The sequence below is a fragment of the Indicator indicator genome, chromosome 30 (genome assembly GCF_027791375.1).
Source record: "Indicator indicator isolate 239-I01 chromosome 30, UM_Iind_1.1, whole genome shotgun sequence".
In the NCBI taxonomy this organism is placed as follows: Eukaryota; Metazoa; Chordata; class Aves; order Piciformes; family Indicatoridae; genus Indicator; species Indicator indicator.
This window is the reverse complement of record NC_072039.1, coordinates 6,077,110-6,095,995: the sequence shown is the minus strand read 5'-3', so window position 1 is coordinate 6,095,995 and position 18,886 is coordinate 6,077,110. Positions and strand designations below refer to the sequence as shown.

Here is an 18,886-nt window from a genome sequence, read left to right as displayed (position 1 = left end):
AACCAGCACCCTATCCTGCCTCCTGTGCTGCTTCTTATGTGTCCAAGAAGCTGCCTCCACTTTATACAATTGCACTCCAGTAAACAATTTTTCATGCAGATATGGGCAGCAGATGTTACTCATGCCTTTGTGAACACTTTAATGTGTTTACAACAGGGGACTTTCCTCAGATCTAGTCCTATTAAACAATGGATGTAGCCACCAGAAGGAAGTCCCACTGGTTACAGCTGTTCTGTTAGAGCCTGTTCAAAACACTTTGAAGGATGGTCACGCCATCTCTCTTCAGGCACTCAAGAGGATTGACTCACAAATATGAGCAAAATAAAATTAGATGGCTTAAGTGGCTGCAACCCCAGCTGTATCCCCACTGCCCCATTCCCAGAAGGGGTCATCCCTGCAGCAGTACTGGCTGTACAAGGCTGTATTATTCTTAAGGGCAGTATTCTTAAGGGCATTAATACTTGTCTGGCTCCTTTCTGAAACAGTTTAGGGAGCTTAACTAGAATAAAAAGGTGCACTTTTTCATCTGAGGAATTGTCAAATGTGCTCACAGAAGCTGCAGTGGTGCTGTGAGGGCAGGGCAGAAGCAAGCAGGCAAAGGGAGAGGGATGACCTTCCCTTTTAGGAGCTTCCCCTTGCTGCCCTATGGTTATTTTTGGTGCTGGGCTGCCTTAGTTTTCTGGGGAGTGAATGAAGGATTGACATAGTGTGCTTATGGCATTTGGAAGTTAAGTTTTTATATAAAAAAAATCATCTTAGTTCAGCCCAGTGGAAATGCTGAAATTGTTGAGGATGTGAAAGATAAGCATCCACAGTATCCTTTCCTACAGTTCAGTAAGGGGTTAAATCCTTTTGTGGGTTTTTTTTTTTGGTTTTTTTTTTTTTTTTATTGGCTGCTTTTTAAGAGCTAACCCAAAGCCTACTATCAAGTCTTCTCTAGAGGAAGAAATCTTTAAAGAGCCCAGCTTTGTACCTATAAATAATGTACACAGCAGAGCATGAAAATGGAGTCAAGGAGAGTCTCCACCTTAGCTGTAGACCAGCTCTGTGAGGACAGCTGTACCCCTGGCCAGGCTGAAGGCTGCAAGGAGGGAGCACCACTATCGCCCATTGTCCATCTCGACTAAACTGCTTCTGAGATCTGAGTCTTCCTCCCACATTTGAGTATCAGCTTGGGACTAAACGTCTGCTTGAGTGCTTTGTTGGGTTGGATGTGTTAGAATATAGAGAATTTTGCAAGTCTGAACCCTTCCTAAAATGAAAACACTGACCAAGAAAAAAATAAGATAAACGCCACACATTTTGTCTTACGAGCTCCTCCCAATATCCATAAATAGGGTAATTGTGATGCTTCCCAAATCTGAGGTTGAAACAGGAGACAAACACAAGAACTGTGACAAAGCTAGTGGTTTGCCTTTTTTTTTATGGATTAATGGTATAGTTTCTATTTTAACTTAAACACTCAATGGAAATTAAATATAGTGTCTAAAAGAGGGTTGTCTTTGAGATGAAATTATTTATTCTCAGAAAATCACTGAATAGCTTCTCAGTTTAGCTGCATTTTCATACAAATTCAAAACTCATCTTGGGTCAGACACCCCAGGAAAACTTTCTGATGACTTCTGTAGTGGTTGATTCATTCCCCACTGCCTTCATTCTGTAGCTGTAAATGGCAGGTTCTCTGAAAAGCCCTCTGCTTCAAAGCCTCGTAAAATAAAGCTTTGAACAAATAACTGAGTTAGAAATTATGCTGGCTGTGTCCAGCTTTGTGCCTGGATGTGGGAATACTTGGCACTGGAGGTGGAATTCCAAGGAAAATTACTTCTTTGCTTTGTGTGAGACCCCACTGGCTTGCCAAACTCAGAGCAGTAAGGCAGGAAAGTGCTCAGATGGGGCGGAAATCTCTGCTTTTCCTTTTCCATGTCCCAAACGACTATTAATTCACAGCATAACTGATGCAAGGCTGTGCTAGTGATGGGGTTGATACCAAGCACAGCTTGTAAAGACTATATGTCCCAGCATGGCAGAAAGGAAATGCTGGGATGCAGCACAGCACTGCACGCTGGAACTTGTAGTACCTGTAGACTGCAGCTTGGCGTGGAGCTGGGCTTTGCCCCACTGTCCATACAGCTACCTCTCCATGTGCAGTCACCCACCTGCCAGTGTGGGGGGCCTGAGCTCCATTTAGTTGGTGTGTTACTGAAGGTTATGGGCCCCAGGCCATCTTTGGATTTTAAGCAAGCTTCAGTTAATATAAAACTGACACCATGGCACTTACGAGGAACAAAGCAGTTGCTGTCTTTCCCAGAAGCAGCCCCACTGCCCTCTGTATTTAGCTTTCTGGTACCTGTGTGTGCAGAGCTGATTTGTCCATTATTGTTTGCTTTCTTTACAGTCTTTTGAAGTTTGTGTCTTCAAGCCAGTTCCTTATATTGAAAATAAATTCTTTCAAGCCACCACTAAAATGTCACCTGTTATTAAAGCCTGACTCATTTTAAGACTTGTCCCCCTAGTAATGTGAGGTCACTCTGTGAGTCAGTGCTTGAAAGGACAGTTACTCCTGAGAGCATGGGTAAAGCCCAAAGTTCACAGTTGCTTGCTTCAGTGGTTTCACTGCATTTTAAATGGCTTTGTATTGTGCTGAAAGAAATGTAAACTGTGGGGACTGTTTGGCACAGAATTGATGCTATTCAGGTATCTCAATCTTGGAAAAAATCCTCTATATTAATGCAGAAGTTGGTATTTCTGATAGTGAAAGTTTCAACCCCTGTGTGTCCAAGACGAGATTGGAGCGGGAGGCAGTGCTTGAGGCATAAACTTTCAACTGTTCTGTTGAAATAAAACTTGAGAACTGTAAAATCTCTGGGCAAGGCCTCTGTCTTTTGTACAGTGCCCAGCAGAGCAAAGCCAAAATCTGATAAGGCTTTCTGGATACAGGAATGTCATTAAAATGCTGGGGGGAAAAAATGTATCAGGAGAGTAAAGCTGCAAGTGCAAGCCATGAAAAGCAAGAAAATAGCATTTTTACAATCATCTGAGCAGCCTGTTTACTCTTGTTATGCACACTCTTTATAACAGTCTTTAATTACACAATTGTATTTTGTCACTCTTCCAGTTTGATGGACACACTGTGTGTGTTTTGAGGCACATGAACACTCTGGAGCAGTGAATACCTGGGAGCAGGACAGACTCCAGCCTGTATGTGTCAGTCTCGGGTTTCCCCATCTCTCTCTTTCCCCTTTTCCTACCCTTCTAATTAACTCCCGCCTCAGTTCCCCACTGCTTTCCATTAAAGCAGACCCCTTTGTCTCGGTGCCGCCCGACCGTCCGTGGAGAATCCTTGGGTCTGTTTGCTCTCCTTCTGCCTCGGCACTGCGGAGGGCACGGGAGCCACGGGCCCATCCGAGGGGAAAGTCCCGCTGGCCTTTTCCTCCTCCTCCTGCTCAGGGCAGAGGCAGGAGTTCAGGTCACTGAGCTGCCAGACCCCGCTGAACGCGCTGCAGGGAGCTGCATTTGTATGAAATCTGTTAACAGATTCAGACGGGTTTCAAGGCGTCTCCCCACCTCTCTCTAAGGCTTTGCAACAACCCAATTGTCATATTGTTAGCATCAAAGGGTTTCTCTCGGAAGCGGGGAGGACCAGGTGCTGAATCTCCTTTTCCCTCCTAAACCCGGTACCGAGCACGCATTGCGCTCCGCCAAGAGCCTCCGGCCCGGGCTGCACTACTGCCGTGCGGGCTGCCGGGGGAGCCCGGGAGCAAAGTGGGGCTCCGGCAGGAGCCTCTGCGGCTCAGCTGGGCGTCCTTCCCGGGGTTCCCGTGACTGCGGCCGCAAACCGGGCATCTTACGGTGCTCTCGCTTCTCGTCTCTTCTTGAATATCCTCCAGCGTAGCCCTGCTGAATACTATTCCAGTAACCCCTGCCCGCTGCAGGCACCCGCCTCGCACCGCCGGGCTGCGGTTTACGCGCTCATTTACGGTGAAACGGGACTGTGCTGCGCCCCAGGGTGCCCTCCACGCCGTTCCGGGAGGCAAGGCCGCGGCGCCAGCTTATGAAATACCCAGCTCCTACGGGAGGGAGAGCAGGGGAATAAGCCCGCTTCAGCCACGCTTGTACGGGGAGAAAAATGACGCCCACCCGCTCCGAGGCGGCCCCGTCTCCGGCAGCGCGGCCTCATCTGCCACTGCCGACTTAAGAAACAAGGACAACCGAACCCAGTCCTCCAGTACTACCTCAACTCTGTTCTCGGCCGACGCTTCCTTTTCCGGCGGGCGGGCGGGGCGGGGGGCGGTCTCGGCGGCGCGGCTCGCTGATTGCAGGGCGGGCGCTGCCAGTCTGCTGCCACCTCCCCCGCGCCAGCCGCGTCCCCGCGCCGGAGCCAGCAACGGCCCAGCAACGAGCGCCCAGCCCGGCCCGGCCACGCCAGCCGCCCCCCATGGAGGAGCAGCCCCATCACCACCACCACCACCATCATCATCACCACCACTACTATTACGGCCACCACCACCACCCGCAGAGCGCCTACTTGTCGCCGTCCGACGGCCGAGCCCAGCCCAAGCCGCCGCTCCGACACGAGCACAAGCACGGCGGTCCGCCGCACCAGGAGACGCCGAAACGGAGAACAGGTCCGGGAGTGGGCGGCGGGTTGGGGCCTGTGACCTTCCTGGGGCGGTGGCGGCGGGGCCCTCCTCCTCCTCTGCCGCCTCCTCCCCCGGCCCGGCTGGAAGCTTCTCCGCCGCGCTGGGGCCGCTTCCTGTCCGCCATGTTGGGGCCGGCGCGGTTGCGGGAACCTCGGGGCCCGCCGGCACCGTCGCCGCCCGCTGGGCACGTGGGGCTGGGCCGCACTGCCCCGAGCTGGGGCCGCACCGAGTCCTGCCGGGGAGCGGGGGTGGTGGCGGGAGGGGGGCGAGGCGCTTGTTAAAAATTGACGAGCGTAAAAATCAATGAGTCAGATAAGGCAGAGGGGCCCGGCCCGGCCGGCGGCAGTGGGGAGGAGGTGGTGCGGCCTGGTGGGGCCTGTCCCGGCGCGGCCTGTGGGCCTTGCCCAGCCACCGCCCGTAGCCGGGGGAGCGCAAGGGCTGGGTCTGCTCTCCTTGTTCTCCCCGGGTCAGGAGAGAGGCTGAGCCGAGCCGTGCTGGTGGCTGGCCGGGCGGCAACGCCGCAGAGGCGGTGGCCAGGCAGCTCTGGCTACCGGGGAGCAGGGCGGGGGGGGCTGCTCTCTGGCAGGGCTGGAGACCCTATAGCAGCCTTGGAGATCTGTCTGGCTGCTGCATCTTAAAAACCCCACCGGGGATTGATGTGAGTTCAGAGCAAGTGCATTATCGCCAACACAGCCGGAACGCCATGGACTTTTTTTTGTTTTGGTTTGGTTTTTTCTTGAAATTTTAATTTACATAACGAGGCAGGAGATGGGCAGATACTCGGCTGGCACCAGGAATAGGGCTGGTAGTGCCCCAGAGCCAGGCATGGTGCCCCCACGTACAGCCTTTGGAACGGGTTAGGGGGAAACCTGGTTAGTCACATGCTAAAATAAGTTACTGAGCAAAAATAAGTGGAGTAGTAATTTTACTGTTCGCAGGGTGCCTGGAGATTTCAATATGCGCTTCCTCTGACCACCCGTTCCTTTCCAGCTAAGAACCCATTTGTGAGGTTGCCAAATAATCTTCACCTGTTCACTTTTCTTTTTTTCCTCTCCCCTAAATTTTGGTTGTTGCCCCTCTGTGTCCAGGTCAGACCTAGCTGTGCCAAATGTTGATTTGGAGGAAACTCAGGCAGCTGAGTGTTGTGAATACTTGAAAATTGGAAGTAGAAACTGCTGACACACTGCCTTACTGAAATGGATCTTGTTCTTCGTTTTATTTTCTTGCTCCTCATCTGCAGTGGTCTTATGACCCCTCTTACTGTTTGTTTCGTTAACAAGTGGTGTCAGAAGTCTTGAGTCGTACAAGGTCAGCTATAACACATTGCGCTTGAGAAGGCTTCCTCTGTACATTATTCTGAAATACTTAATTCATAGTCCTGGGCTCAGCTGAGAATTCCATCCTATCAATTTCCTTTGGGATGAAGTATTTATGGTTAATATTCTTAACAGCACATTTGAAAGTTACAGTGGAAGTTGTGGTGGTTACAGATACTTGTGTGTAGTAAAATCCTTTTTGATCCCTCTTGGCAAACTCAATCATGGAATTTCTGTAAAGATTCTTACAAGGGTTCTTGTGCTGCCGACTTGCACAGAGCTTGAGCAGTTACATCTGCCAGACATATGAGGCTCCAGGATGTGGGGATAACAATTTTTGTACAGCAGTTAATTTCAACAACTTCGGCAACAACAAAAACATTCTTTTTCAAGATGGAGGTGTGCCTGCTCTTGGTTTTGGGGGGCTTTGTGCCACAGTGGCTGCAGAAGAAGCCTTAGGTGGGTCAGTTGCAGATGTAAGGCTTTCCACCATCAGGAAGGAGAATGGATGAGTCAGAGAAGGAGCGGGTGCAGTAGGAGGGAGTCCCTCTGCTCTGTCCACAGCTGGAGACTCTTTGTTGGGCTGGGTACAACATGCTCACTCACTGGGGCTTCAGGGATTCTCTTGAGACATTGTAGCCAGGGTCCTTGAAAGCAACTCTGGCCAGAGTTTTTTATTTAATTATTAAAAAAAAAAAGTTGAGGTGGTTCAGTCTGGACTGTCCTGGGCTTCCAGCTTTGCTTGAGTTGCGCTCCCAAGATTCACTTCAGAACAGCAACGTCTAGAAGTGAACTTGATAAGCAAAAAGGAGAGCTGAGTGGTACAGCATAACCTCAGAGTTTGGTGAGTTGGAGCCCTCAGCAAATGTTGTACTGTTCAGGTCCCAAACTAGTGTTGGGTCTCCCATGGACTGAAATCCTGAATTTTTTCAGTGGGCAGTGGTGGTAGGTGATTGCAAGGATGCATTTCTTGCCAGTTTTATCACCTTTGCAAAACTTAAAGAGCTTGTGTAGGGAAGTGTTGATTGCTAATTTTAAGTGAGGAGATGGAACTTCTAACTGGACTTGAGCATGTCCTTCTGGAAAATACCTTTTTCTTTTCCCTCCCCCCACTTTACTAATGTGGTGTTTGGGAGGAGGGCAGGAAGAAGAGCTACTGGTTTTGCAGGCCCAGGAGTTGATGGAGATGATAGGAGCTGACCCTTGTTCACAGTATGAATTTCTAGCAGATTTGTAGCAAAGGCAGCAGATCCCTCTGTCTTGAAGCATCCTGGTAATTAATTTTTTTTTTTTTTTTTTTTTTTTGCTGTGACCTGGAAATAGTACCTGATGAAACAGCTCTCCAGCTTGCCTCTGATCTTCAGTGCAGTGTATTTTTTCTGCATAGTATCTGTACTTTTGCCTTGGTTTGTTGTCTGTACATCACCCTGTTGTATGTGAGAGTCGACAGCTGCTGGTACTTTCTTCTTAACCCTTCTTTCTGTGGCTTCCATCAAATAAGTATGTGCCTTTGTATGTCAGAGACTGGATGGTTTCCTATTTTAAATGCCTCTGGAAACTGGGTATGTTTGGGGCTGATTACAGCTTTCTGCAATCAGAAGTTTAACGTTTCACGTTCTAATTCTTGCCTTTTGTTGTTTCTGGCTTTCTTGTAGGCTACGTCGAGCTAAATGGTAACGCAGGAGAAAGAGAAGTGTCATTAAAGGGCCTCTGCTCGGATGAAACCACAAGCCCAGGATCCAGGGTACCCAATGGCAGCCAGCAGCTTGTAGACACTAACGTGACTCCCAAGCAGTCTGTGAAGGCCAGTGCTTTGGGAAAGACTGGAATCAAACCCAAGAACTTCATTCAGAAAAATAGCATGGACAAAAAGAATGAGAAGTCCTACGAAAATAAACTTAGGGAAAGCCAGTCCTCAGAGAAGCTAGAGGCTGTGTCCATCCCCAATGGTGTGGTAACCAATAATTCTGGCTATATCACGAATGGCTATGTAGGCAAAGGGGCCGACAACGATGGCAGCGGCTCCGAGAGTGGATATACCACACCTAAAAAACGGAAAGGCAGGCGCAACAGCGCCAAAGGTTGTGAGAATCTGAATCTAGTGCAGGACAAAATAATGCAACAGGAGGTCAGTGCACCAACCTTAAAACAGGAACTTGAGAGTTTCAAGCCTGATTATAGTGAGCAGAAGGGGAACCGAATTGAAAATACTAAGCCTGTTTGGAAATATGAGGCTGGGGCAGGTGGAGCAGGCCGGGGAAAGCCTGGCCTCGGAGATGTACAGCGGAAAAACTCTGATGCCAAACCTGGGATTAGCAGCAAGAAGTTTGATGACCGGCCCAAAGGGAAGCACTCATCGTCAGCTACATCTAAAGAGGACTCGTGGACCTTATTTAAACCACCCCCGGTTTTTCCAGTGGACAATAGCAGCGCTAAAATTGTTCCCAAAATAAGTTATGCAAGTAAAGTTAAAGAAAACCTCAACAAAGCAGCTCAAACCCCATCCGTGTCATCTTCGTCGTCTTCATCATCTGCTGGGGAAACTCAGGCCCAAACATCAAGTCGACTGTCCCAGGTCCCCATGTCTGCGATGAAATCTGTGACTTCTGCTAGCTTCTCGAATGGGCCAATTCTAGCAGGGACTGATGGAAGTGTCTATTCTCCAGGGACCCAGCCACTGCTCTCATCTGCTGCTAGTACTGTACCATCAACCTCCTCTGAGTCAGTACCCCAGGACACGAGTACAGCTTCAGCAGCTCTGGAACAAAAGAAATCTAGCCTTTTCATCTACCCTTCAAATATGCAAACTGTGCTTCTGGGTTCAGCACAAGTCGATTTCCCATCGCAGACAAATCAGCAGAACCTGGGAGATATCTTCCAGAATCAGTGGGGCTTGTCTTTCATAAACGAGCCCAGCGCTGGACCTGAAACTGTTGTGGGGAAATCTGCAGATAATCAGTTAATGGAAGTGACATTTCAAGGGGAATATCCTGCCACCTTGGTTTCGCAGTGTGCTGAAATCATTCCCTCAGGAACTGAACAACCTGTGTTTCCTAAGGCTTATGAGCTGGATAAACGGACTAACCCTCAAATTCTTAGTGCTATTCTTAAGCCTGGGACTGCTGTTGAGGGTGGTGTCTTAGCTTTGGAGTCGCATCACACAGGTGACCTACAAAAGGCAGACACCAGTAGCCAAGGTGCTTTAGTGTTTCTTTCAAAAGACTATGAAGTAGAGAATCCTCTGGCCTCTCCTACGAACAATTTGCTAGCCTCCACCAAAGAACAGAGGTACCAGAGAGGCCTAGAAAGGAAAGATAGCTGGGGTTCTTTTGACCTGAGGGCTGCTGTTCTATATCACACTAAAGGTAATGGCTTAACTTGCTGCCTAAGGGCATTCTCTTATTTTATTTTTTGCTTTATTGGGTTTTTAACATGCAGTATTCTAACCTGGTATATTCCTTACAGCAGTTTGGATTGTCTTAAAAACAAGCTTTTCTTTTTTCCTTGCATGTTTCTTTTGGCAGTAACAGCATGGGTAAGTTATTCCAAGGGTTTAATTAATGTTGAGCTTTTGGGGTTTTTTTTTTCCCCTGTTGCTGTGGACAAGTCTCAGAGACGTTGCTGGGGATGATGCTTGGCTAGTGTATTTTATGTCTTCATTCCAGTGGAAGGAGCAGGTACTCCTAAGTTTGTCAGCATTGGAAAGAGTTAAATGTCTGGGTTCACCTGCTCTGTCCAGCTTTACCAGGTGATATTCTCTCAGACTGTACTCACACCTCTACTGCCAAAGTGTTGCAGTTCTCCCTTAGGCAGACCAGGCCATGAAATGGCTTTGAAGGAAGAAAAAAATATTCCTATGGTGTTTCATGGTATGATTTTATTTTTTAGCTTTTTTTTTAAGCAAACCTCACACACTTTCTGCCTGCCCTTCTTGAGTATTATGGCAAGGGCAAGACAAATCTTTGCTTATCAACCCTTCTGCAAGCTGCAGATTGAATTTTCTCGTTGTCTTTGTAGGCCAAATCTTTCAGATGATTTTATTGCTTTCATGGAGTCCTTTGTAGTTCAGCTCATTTTTTTCCCTTTTTTTTTTTTTGAGATTGAAATGACTCAAACACAGACTCTTTAAAGTGGGAATGAAGAGAGGGAAGCCTGTGGGGTGGCTTTGCTTTCTGTTTTAGCCTCAGCCCTAGAAGCTCTGCAGTCTTGTGGCAGCTCTTGGCTTTTGGTCCTGGCTCAGTATTAACAGGAGCCTGACTGCAGGTTCCTTTTTGGTGTGGTGTTGCTTACCTACCCTTGATGAACACGGGGCAGTTCCTTTTTTATTCTCCCCCACTTCCCTCTCCTTGCATCCCCCTGCACTGGACGAAAAACGTGAATGTTCATTTTTTGTTTACTGTTTCCACATACATATGTGGATAATGTCTGGCAATGATAATCTCTGCAGAGAGGTTGGTATTTGATTAGCTTTGGCAAATCTGCTGTGTTTTGACCCATTGCAGGGTTCTTAAGTTACATGATCACAAACTTTATTTATAGCATACAGAAATTTAGATGCATGCCTTTAGTAGTAGCAAGCCCAGTCATTTAAAAAATAATAGCTCCAAATATTTTTTCCAGGTCATTTCACTTTCACGCTGTTAACATTTTAAGCTCCAGGATTCTTGGGAACAGCCTTCATCAGCTGGTTTTATCTGGGTCCTCTACCTTTTGCTCAGTCTATTACAGTATTAAAGTAAGGTGTCCATTCTCATTCCTCATCTCTGCCTGCAGTCTAAATCTGCCTTTCCCATCAGAGAAGGGGTGTACCAGCAAGCACAGTGTAGAAGGGAAGTTCTAGGCAATCCTCTTCTTAAGTTTGTAAATTCTCCCACTACTTAAGTTGGCAAATTTTTGTCATCCTGGACATTGTTGGAGAAGCAGCTCTGTATAGCAAACTCATCAGCTCTCCTCACTGGCTGTGTGAAAGACAGACCTCAGTAAAACAATGGAAACAACAGGAAAATAAAGAACACTCCCTTCCCCTGTCCTCTGAAGGAGGTGTTAACTTCAAAGTCTGGTTCTCCTAAACAGAGTTAATTATGTTCAGTGGCAGAAATGGACACCTAAAGCAGTCTTAAAATACTATTTTCAACTCCTTCCCTGCTTCTGCATGTTAATGCTCTGGCTTTGAGCATCTAGAGCCAGCACCCCTGTGATGACCTGAGGAGATGGGTTTCTACCCCATCCCTCCTCTTGGCTGATGTGTTTTACAAGTCCTATCTATGCCAACTTTAAGGTGTTACTTAGGGGTGAAAGATGATGGATGTTTCTAATCAGTGTTGTTGTTAGTGCAGCTGATAGGAGTGTTCCAAACAGCCTGTTATTTTCCCACTTAGCCTTGCTAGTTTACAAAGCAGGAGATCAGTCCCAGGATTTGGCAAGTCTTTTGTGATGGTGTTAGGTGTTGCATTTCTATATACGTTCAAGTCCTTTGGGGTGAGTTAAGGGGTGTTGGGAGGTGCAGCAGCACCTTCCTTTGCCCCATGCAGATAGAAAATGCTCTCTCCTCCTCATGCCATGATCACCCCATGGGTGAGCTCCTGTGGTACAGTGTTGCAAAATGTCCAGGAAAGAGCTCCCAGAGTGTGTTTGCAGGACAGCAGTGTGGTGGTTAATTCCCACACCGTTCTCTCAGTTTATCTTGGGCTGTTTTCCTTAGGTCCTACTCTTATCCAACCAGTTCCTCTGCAGTAGGAAAGGAACAGTTGGGTTTTTTTACAAGCTGTCTTCCCCTCTTCCCTGCTCAGGAGAGTACGGGGTTTGCCTGGGGTAGGGTGTCCTGGGCAGTTGGATCCTCAGATTGTTTGGTTTTGATTTTGAGAGGAGGGTGAACTTCTCCCTCTTGAGATTGATCTGTTTGCTTTTGAGCAAAGTCTCAATAGTTTGCTCTTCAGATCTAATCTGTTCTGCCTCTGGGGTTATGGGCACAAAGAGAAACGATTTTAGGCAAGGACATGGGTGAATATGGAGTGCTGGGGTAGTCCTGGTGCATTCCCTGCCCTGAGCTTCTCCTGGTGCAGAGGTTTGGTGCGAGGACGGAGCTCTGGGCTTTGAGTGAAAAACTAGCATGAGTGGTTGAAGTGCTTTGGTATGTCTGTCCCAGGCTTGCACCCTATTTTGCTCTGTTTGTTTGTAGCTGTGACCACGTTATGTAGATCCTTGGTTTGGACTGCTGGTAGGCAATGGGAAAGCCTCCAGCTTACCCAGTAGCTTTGTACCACCAAGGCAGGCTTTGCTGTGTGTGGTTTGCCCAGTGACTTCAAGGAGCATTACAGATTGTAATTGCTTCCCAGCTTCCTTGGGAAAGGATGGATGGAGAAGGTAACACACAGGGTAGGCTGGTTCTGGTAGGGTAATCCTGTTTAAACCACTGTTGCTGGGGTTGTGCTGGGTGGCCAAGGAGTGAAATGCTGGTGGAGGAAGCTGTGCTCATCTGTGTGTGCTCAGGCTGCTTTTCACCCAGAAGTTACAGCAGTTGGAAGGTGCTGGCAAGGCTGCTGATGCACCCTCCTGATCTCTTGGATGGGTTTTGTGCTGGTTTCCTGCATGGCCCTGCCCTGCTCTGCCCTTTCTTTTTATTTTTGTTTTTTTAAAAAGCAGAAAGGCTCTCTTGAATCTGATCTGCTTGACTGTAAAACCTTCACCGTGGCTGCCTTCAGTGACAGCATGTGCCACTCGCTGTTTGTGCTGGTGCCTTGAAACACTCACAGGTGACATTCCTGATTTAGCAAGGTGGAGCTGATTAGCTGAGCACTGGTGGCCAACTGTTTGTGTGGGTAGAGACAGAGACAGTACTATAGGGGCATTGTCCCATTCTAGGTTAGAACTGAACCTCGGCCTTGGTGTGGCATTTCCAAAATCCACATTGTTTTAAGGGAGAAGTGATCCCTGAAGACGTTTAGGTCCTTCAAAAGAGGAGGGTGGGTGTATCTCAGCTTTACTTCTGTTGAAATCAGTATCTTCTTACTGATTTAGTCCTTCTTTTAAAGATAACTTGATGAAGTGACTCATACTAGAGTAATTGTCAACATCTTACAGAATTTCATCATGTTTGGACAGTTGCAGTCTTCCAGGTCAGGCTGTCTGTCACTAGCACCAGGATCTCTATGGCAGAGTTTGTGGTGGGAAGCTCAGTGGTTTGCTTGTCTTTGGCTAAAAAAAAAAAAAAAAACAAATAATTAAGGTTCAGCTGCACAGTAGTAAAGAGCACATAGGTAGAGAAGAGGAAGCTGGAGTGCTCCCCTTGTCTGCCTTGCCTCCAAGTGTCTTCTGTGCCACCACTTTGGTCCTTCTCAGCATCTCCGTGGCACCAGCATCACCGCTTGCGTGAAGAAGCAGAAGAGCAGCGTGGAAAATAGAGCGAGGCAGCGTGGGCCAGCCAGGAGTGGTGTTCACCAGGATGGTTAACTGGGTCAGAAGAAATAGCAGAGCTGTGAATTCAGCAATTCTCATCCTTGATGTCAGGAGGGGAGGGGGGGAAGAAAGCCTTGGGTTCCCATCCCCCTTGGTGGGAAGGGGTTAGTTCTCAGTCTGTGGCTTATGGTCTTGTGGGGCTTCAGCTGTAGGGCAAAAGCTGATTTAATTCTCCTCAAGTCTCTGCTTTTTCCAGTTGTCAGGATGAGTGCAGTGTATTCAGCACAGTGATGAGTTCCCACAGCATTGAATATTTAGTCTTTGCTTTATTTCTGAGGCAATCCCCTAACTTAATCATTGTGTCCTGGCAGATAGAAAAATCAAGTGAGGATTGTCCTTCTTGGCTTTTTTTTTTTTCCCCTTCCTATATATTTTTTTTAAGTGCTTCATTTTAGGGACAATTGTCACTTTCTATGTTAGATTTGTAAGAACAAAGAACTGGTACCATGGCATGGTGCAGACACTTCTGTTTGCAGAGGCAGACTCTCTAGCAAGGAAAATGTGTATGAAAGTGCCTGTCTGAACAAGTTAGCATGCAAAGATGTCGTTTTTCCCTCAAGGTTATGTACCAGTCCTGCTATAAAATTTATTGACCTACAAGGAATCTCGGCACAATTCACCAGAGTGTGCTGTAGTGTGTTCCTGACATCAAAGCCTTCCCCAACTGACCTTTTGTTTTGGTGACAGTCCTCAGAAAAAGTGGCTTCTTTCCCTGGAGCTCATTAGGTGGATGTGGCTGTCTGCTCCAGGCAGCTCCTCAGCCAGCCATGAGCTGGAGGGCTGTGGAAAAGCCAGCTAATTGTAAAAAATCCTGGAAAACATGAGATTCGGAAGGGGCACAGGAGGTGACCTAGTTCTGTTCAGGGCTGGCTTCAGAGCTGGGTTGTGCAAGAGTTTGCTGATGGCATTTTCTCCAGCAGGGCTGGAATCCTCTGAGAAGGAAGCATGCCGTTTCCCCAGCCACATGTGCTGGTTGGGAATGGTGGCCACAGTCTGTTGGTCAGGTCTCAACCACCTGCTTTGGAAAGCAGCAGTACTAGGTGTGGGGTCAGTGTCTGAGAGGGGTGGACTCAGACTCATGGTGAGGACACCCCTTTTCCCATGCAGGAGTGAGTGATTGCAAGGGACTTTGCTCAGACTCACCCTAGGAAAGCAGGCTCAGGAAAAGAGCTGCCTGCTTACCAAACTGGTCACTAGGGGCTGTCTAGCCAGGGAGAGGAGAGGGTCTTACTCTTCTGATGACAGACAACAGTCATTATCCCATCCAGTTTTGCTCACAGTCTTTCTCAGGCTGATCATTTGCCATCCAACATGTCCAGGTGATTTACAAGGAATTTTACACCACCCTGTCTTACCCTGAAGTTTGAAAAGATTGAGAAGTTTGGGGCTTGGTTTGTGTTTTTTAAAACAGAATTGTGACCACTGAAAAGTATTTCACTGTCTGTCTTACTGCCAGGCATATCTTGATACAAGCAGTCCATGTCCAGTGAAGTTAGTACCACATGGGTTGGTCTTTTGCATGGAGATGCAGCAGCAGGCAGAGTGTCAGCCTCTGCCTTCTCTTTGATGCTCAAACATTGCTCTACTGAGGAGGAACCAACCTGAGAGTAGCTCTGTCCTCTGCCTTTGGTTAAAGCTATTAAAATAGGTAATGTTCTTTAGTGGTTAGCAAATGATGCATCTAACTTCACTGAATGGAAAACCAGCTCTGCTGGAGGTAATTTTAGTAGCTGGTTCATTTTACTTCTGGGGAATCTACATCAGGCAGAGGGAGGGAGGTTAGTCCCTTGCCAGGTTGCTTATATCCCTGGGGTGTTAGAGGCTGGGTGCTATTCCCAAAGCACTTTGGGTTCCCTTGATGAAAGTGCAAGGTATTGTTCGTATTATCATGAGGCAAAAATAAGACCTTGTGAAATTTTGCCAGGGCCTTCCTTACAAAAGGTTTAATTGTGCAGAGGGGGCTGGGGATATTTATTTGCATGCAATTTCCTGCCCCGGGGAGCTTGAGGCTGTGGAGGACAAAGGACAGATGAAGGGTTGGAGAAGGGACATGAACATGCAAGCGATTGATTGAGGTGACACTTGGCACACATCGTGCTGAGGCCATGGGTTTTGTAGGGCTTTTTGTTCTTCCTTTCCCATGCTGGTTAGTTTACTTACTGCCTCCTTTTGTGATTTACTGCCCATACCATGTAGCTGCTTCATTCATTGCTCCATTCCTAGCCCATACCACAGTCTTGTCATCCTCCTTCCTGGTGGAAGAGAGTCTTGAAAGATTATTCTTGCAGGTTGTGTTCCTGCTAAATGCACCTTTCCTGTAATCTGGTCTCCTATACTTGGGCACAGGGTACAGTCATGGTCTTTGTAGGTATTCTGGCTCACAAAATTCTGACTTGATAGTGGCGAAATTTCATTGTTTTAAATAGATCTCTAAGGATGTGACTTAATTTGGGGCTATTTGGAGGGAAGAAGTTTCTGTTTCTTACTGTCAATTACAAGAGCGTTTTACTTTGCTGTTGTCTTAGGTAAACCAAAGCTTGTGTTCTTGCAGGGGGAGCTGGGGAGGGTTGGTTTGTCTTTAGCCCACAAGTGTGTTGTAGAGGTAAATGGGGGCAAGAACTGCCAAGCAGGCAGCTGGGTGTCTCGAGTATTGCACCTTGTTCACAGACGATGTTTGCAGCAGTGTTGCAGTGATGTTAGGAGAGTCACCTGTGCCTGGTGTGCTTCAGCAGATGCATGCCATGAGAAACTCACTTTGTCCAGCATTTCTGATTTCACACACACTAAGCATCAACTTGTAAAAGTCATCTCTCCAGGCTACTTGGGAAGGGTGTAGTGTGTGAAGCAGTGTTGGAGCCAGAGTAGTAAAGCCTTAAGTCAGATTGTGATTTGTAGGAGTTGAGAACAGCAATGATGTTTCTGATGCTCAGTTTGGCCTTCTGACCCTTAAGACCGTGTCACAGACATCTCACTGCCTCTTCCTGCTGGACCATTCATGTCAAATTTGAGCAGTCCTGTGGGCTGGGCTACGGTTGGATGGGATGGGATTTGTCTGACAGTGTCAGCACAACTGCAGCAATGTTGTGCCATGCTTGGAAAATTAAAGAGTTGTCTAATGGCAGTATCAATGTGCATAGTAACAATGGCCTTCTTGTTTTGCCTCCACAGAAATGGAATCAGTTTGGAATTTGCAGAAGCAAGGTAAGGATATTGGAAAGAATGAAAAAAAAAGAAATCTAAATTGCTCTGCCCTGCACTGTTGGGGTAGGTCATGGGAGTGTCTGGAGATGCTGAGTTTAGTTTCTCAGTGCCTGCTGTTTGTCGTCTGGGTTTATTTTTTGGATCACTAAAAATCAGGACAGTAAGCTTTACTCTAATGGGATGCTCAGAGAGCAGCAGAGTCTCGGAAAGAGCAGTAAAAGCTGTGTCAGATTAGATTTAATGAGTCTTTGCTATGTGCACACAATTGCTTTCTATTTCTGGTATTGGATGTCACAGCCAAGAATAAGTTTTCAGTTCTGGTGTTTGCCCACAAATCACCTGTGAAGATGTTCTGGATTAGTTTGTGGGAAGAGCTGTATGTGGAGACTTGTGCCACTGCACCATGGCTCAGGAGAAGGTGTCACTGGGTCCTACAGGAAAGTTTAAGAGCTGAGCACTTTGCAGATCTTAGAGTATCTTCAGCCATGGGTCCTATAAGTAGTTTGTCAATAATTTAGGATTTTGCTTTCTTTTCAGATCCCAAAAGGATAATCACTTACAATGAAGCCATGGATCGCCCGGATCAATGAAGGTAGCAAGACAAGACTGCCTGTTATAACCTTTCTGCAGCATTTGTGCTGTTCCTGGGGGACAAAAGGCTTTTATGCTCCTTCTAAATCTTCAGTGCAGCAGAGGAACCATAACTAGAATCACAGGATAATATATACAAATATATATATAGTTATTTAAAAATGGCAACTGAAAGTAATTAGACTTCTTAAGGAATCTGAAAATTTATTTCAACAAGACTACACATGTGATTATTTAATCTCCGGTACTGAATAGATAATTTTTTTTCTTTTTTTCTTTTTCTTTTTCTTTTTCTTTTTCTTTTTCTCTTTTTTTTTAATTTTTTGGTTGTTTTTGCTGAAAGAGTGAATGCAAGTGATTAACGAATACAGACTCGATTTACAAGCCCGGTTCTAAAGTTCCTGCTGTTGTCTGCATGGGCAGCAGCAACCCACTGGAGGGGCATTTCCACTTGACAAGGTTTCTGTTTCTTGTTCTGTGACTGTAGTGACACACACTAATCACAGGGAAATCAGGATGATTCAGCATCCTTCATCTCCCCCTTTCCTTAAACTTCCTCTATTTGTAATTTTTTTTCATTGTTTTGTTTTCCATCGAATGCTGGAGAAACGCCTTGAAGTTTGCAGTTTCAGGTTTTGGGATTTTTTTTTTCTTGTTTTGGTTTGGTTTTTTTGTTGTTCCAGAGAATTCTAAATCTGCATGTTTTTGCCAGGAGTTAAAGCAGCAATCCTATGCTGGGAAAATTGTCTTAAAGCATCGTTCTTCTGGGGGAAAAGATGGTTAATACTGCAGTTCTAGGATGCATGGTGAAGTCATACAGTTGACCTGGCTCCGGTTACACGTTGGACTATTGCAACTGAAGAGTTAACTTCATTTTAAAAGACAACATGCAAAAATAAGCAATCTGTTTAGGCATTTAATATGAGGAAAAAAAAAAACACACAACAAAAACCCACTGTTCCCACAGTTTAATGCTGTTGTATTACTGGGAGCAGAAAAAAAAATATCTTCTGCTTTCAACTGTAGGTGCTTCATATTTTGCTCTGTCTAACACTAAATGTGCTGGATTTTTTTCCCATTTTCATTGGAAAACTGAAGAGGAATTGAGTTCTGCTAACTTTCACCCTTCTTGAATTATCATTTTTTTCTTAAAAAAAAAATAAAAAAAAAAAGGAAAAAAAATCAGGAAAATTTAAAAAAGGAGAAAAAAAAAAAAAGAAAAAACAGAAAAGAAAAAGGAAAGAAAAAAAATGGGAATTTGAATCCTTTTCAATTTGTCCATAGAATGCCAGTGGTGGGCTCCCTGCACCTGCCCCTTGGAAATGCTCTTTTATATTTCAATGCAGTCTGTGTATTTCCGGGCTCTGCTTCTAATTATCTCTTAATAAAAAATATATTTTATTACAAAAATGGAGGACTTAGAAATAAAAAAAAATAATAATTTAAAAATAATTAAAAAAAAAAAAGAATACCCTTCCAAGGAAAGGAAAGTTTCCTGGCAGTGGTAGAGAGGGCTTGGCAGCCCCACTGTGTAACCCGCTCTGTCCCATCACAGCTCCTGTAGTGCATCCAAATCATCTTGGGGTTGGGTAGTTCTTCTGGGTTGTTTTTTAATGTAGAAGGTTCACAGGGTCCAGTCGAAGAGCAAGCAATGAATGAAGTAAAAATGGTGTTACTGACCCA

At 46.3% G+C, this 18,886-nt stretch overlaps 1 protein-coding gene across 1 annotated transcript; it reads left to right on the top strand.

Moving 5' to 3' along the window:
• Positions 1-4,435: 4,435 nt before the first annotated feature.
• Positions 4,436-17,211, top strand: NUFIP2 (nuclear FMR1 interacting protein 2). The gene is made up of 4 exons (XM_054394359.1): positions 4,436-4,625; positions 7,612-9,321; positions 16,580-16,612; positions 17,150-17,211. The coding sequence occupies exons 1-4, from the start codon at positions 4,436-4,438 to the stop codon at positions 17,200-17,202; spliced, it is 1,986 nt and encodes a 661-aa protein (XP_054250334.1). The 3' UTR covers positions 17,203-17,211.
• The last annotated feature ends 1,675 nt before the right edge of the window (positions 17,212-18,886 follow it).

What these genes read in the sequence shown, in the direction of transcription:
- NUFIP2 (XM_054394359.1), top strand. Translation starts at nt 4,436, where the DNA reads ATGGAGGAGCAGCCCCATCACCACCACCACCACCATCATCATCACCAC. An exon ending in TGTTCTATATCACACTAAAG is followed by an intron (nt 9,322 to 16,579) that starts GTAATGGCTTAA and finishes TTGCCTCCACAG; the next exon opens with AAATGGAATCAGTTTGGAAT. An exon ending in TTGGAATTTGCAGAAGCAAG is followed by an intron (nt 16,613 to 17,149) that starts GTAAGGATATTG and finishes CTTTCTTTTCAG; the next exon opens with ATCCCAAAAGGATAATCACT.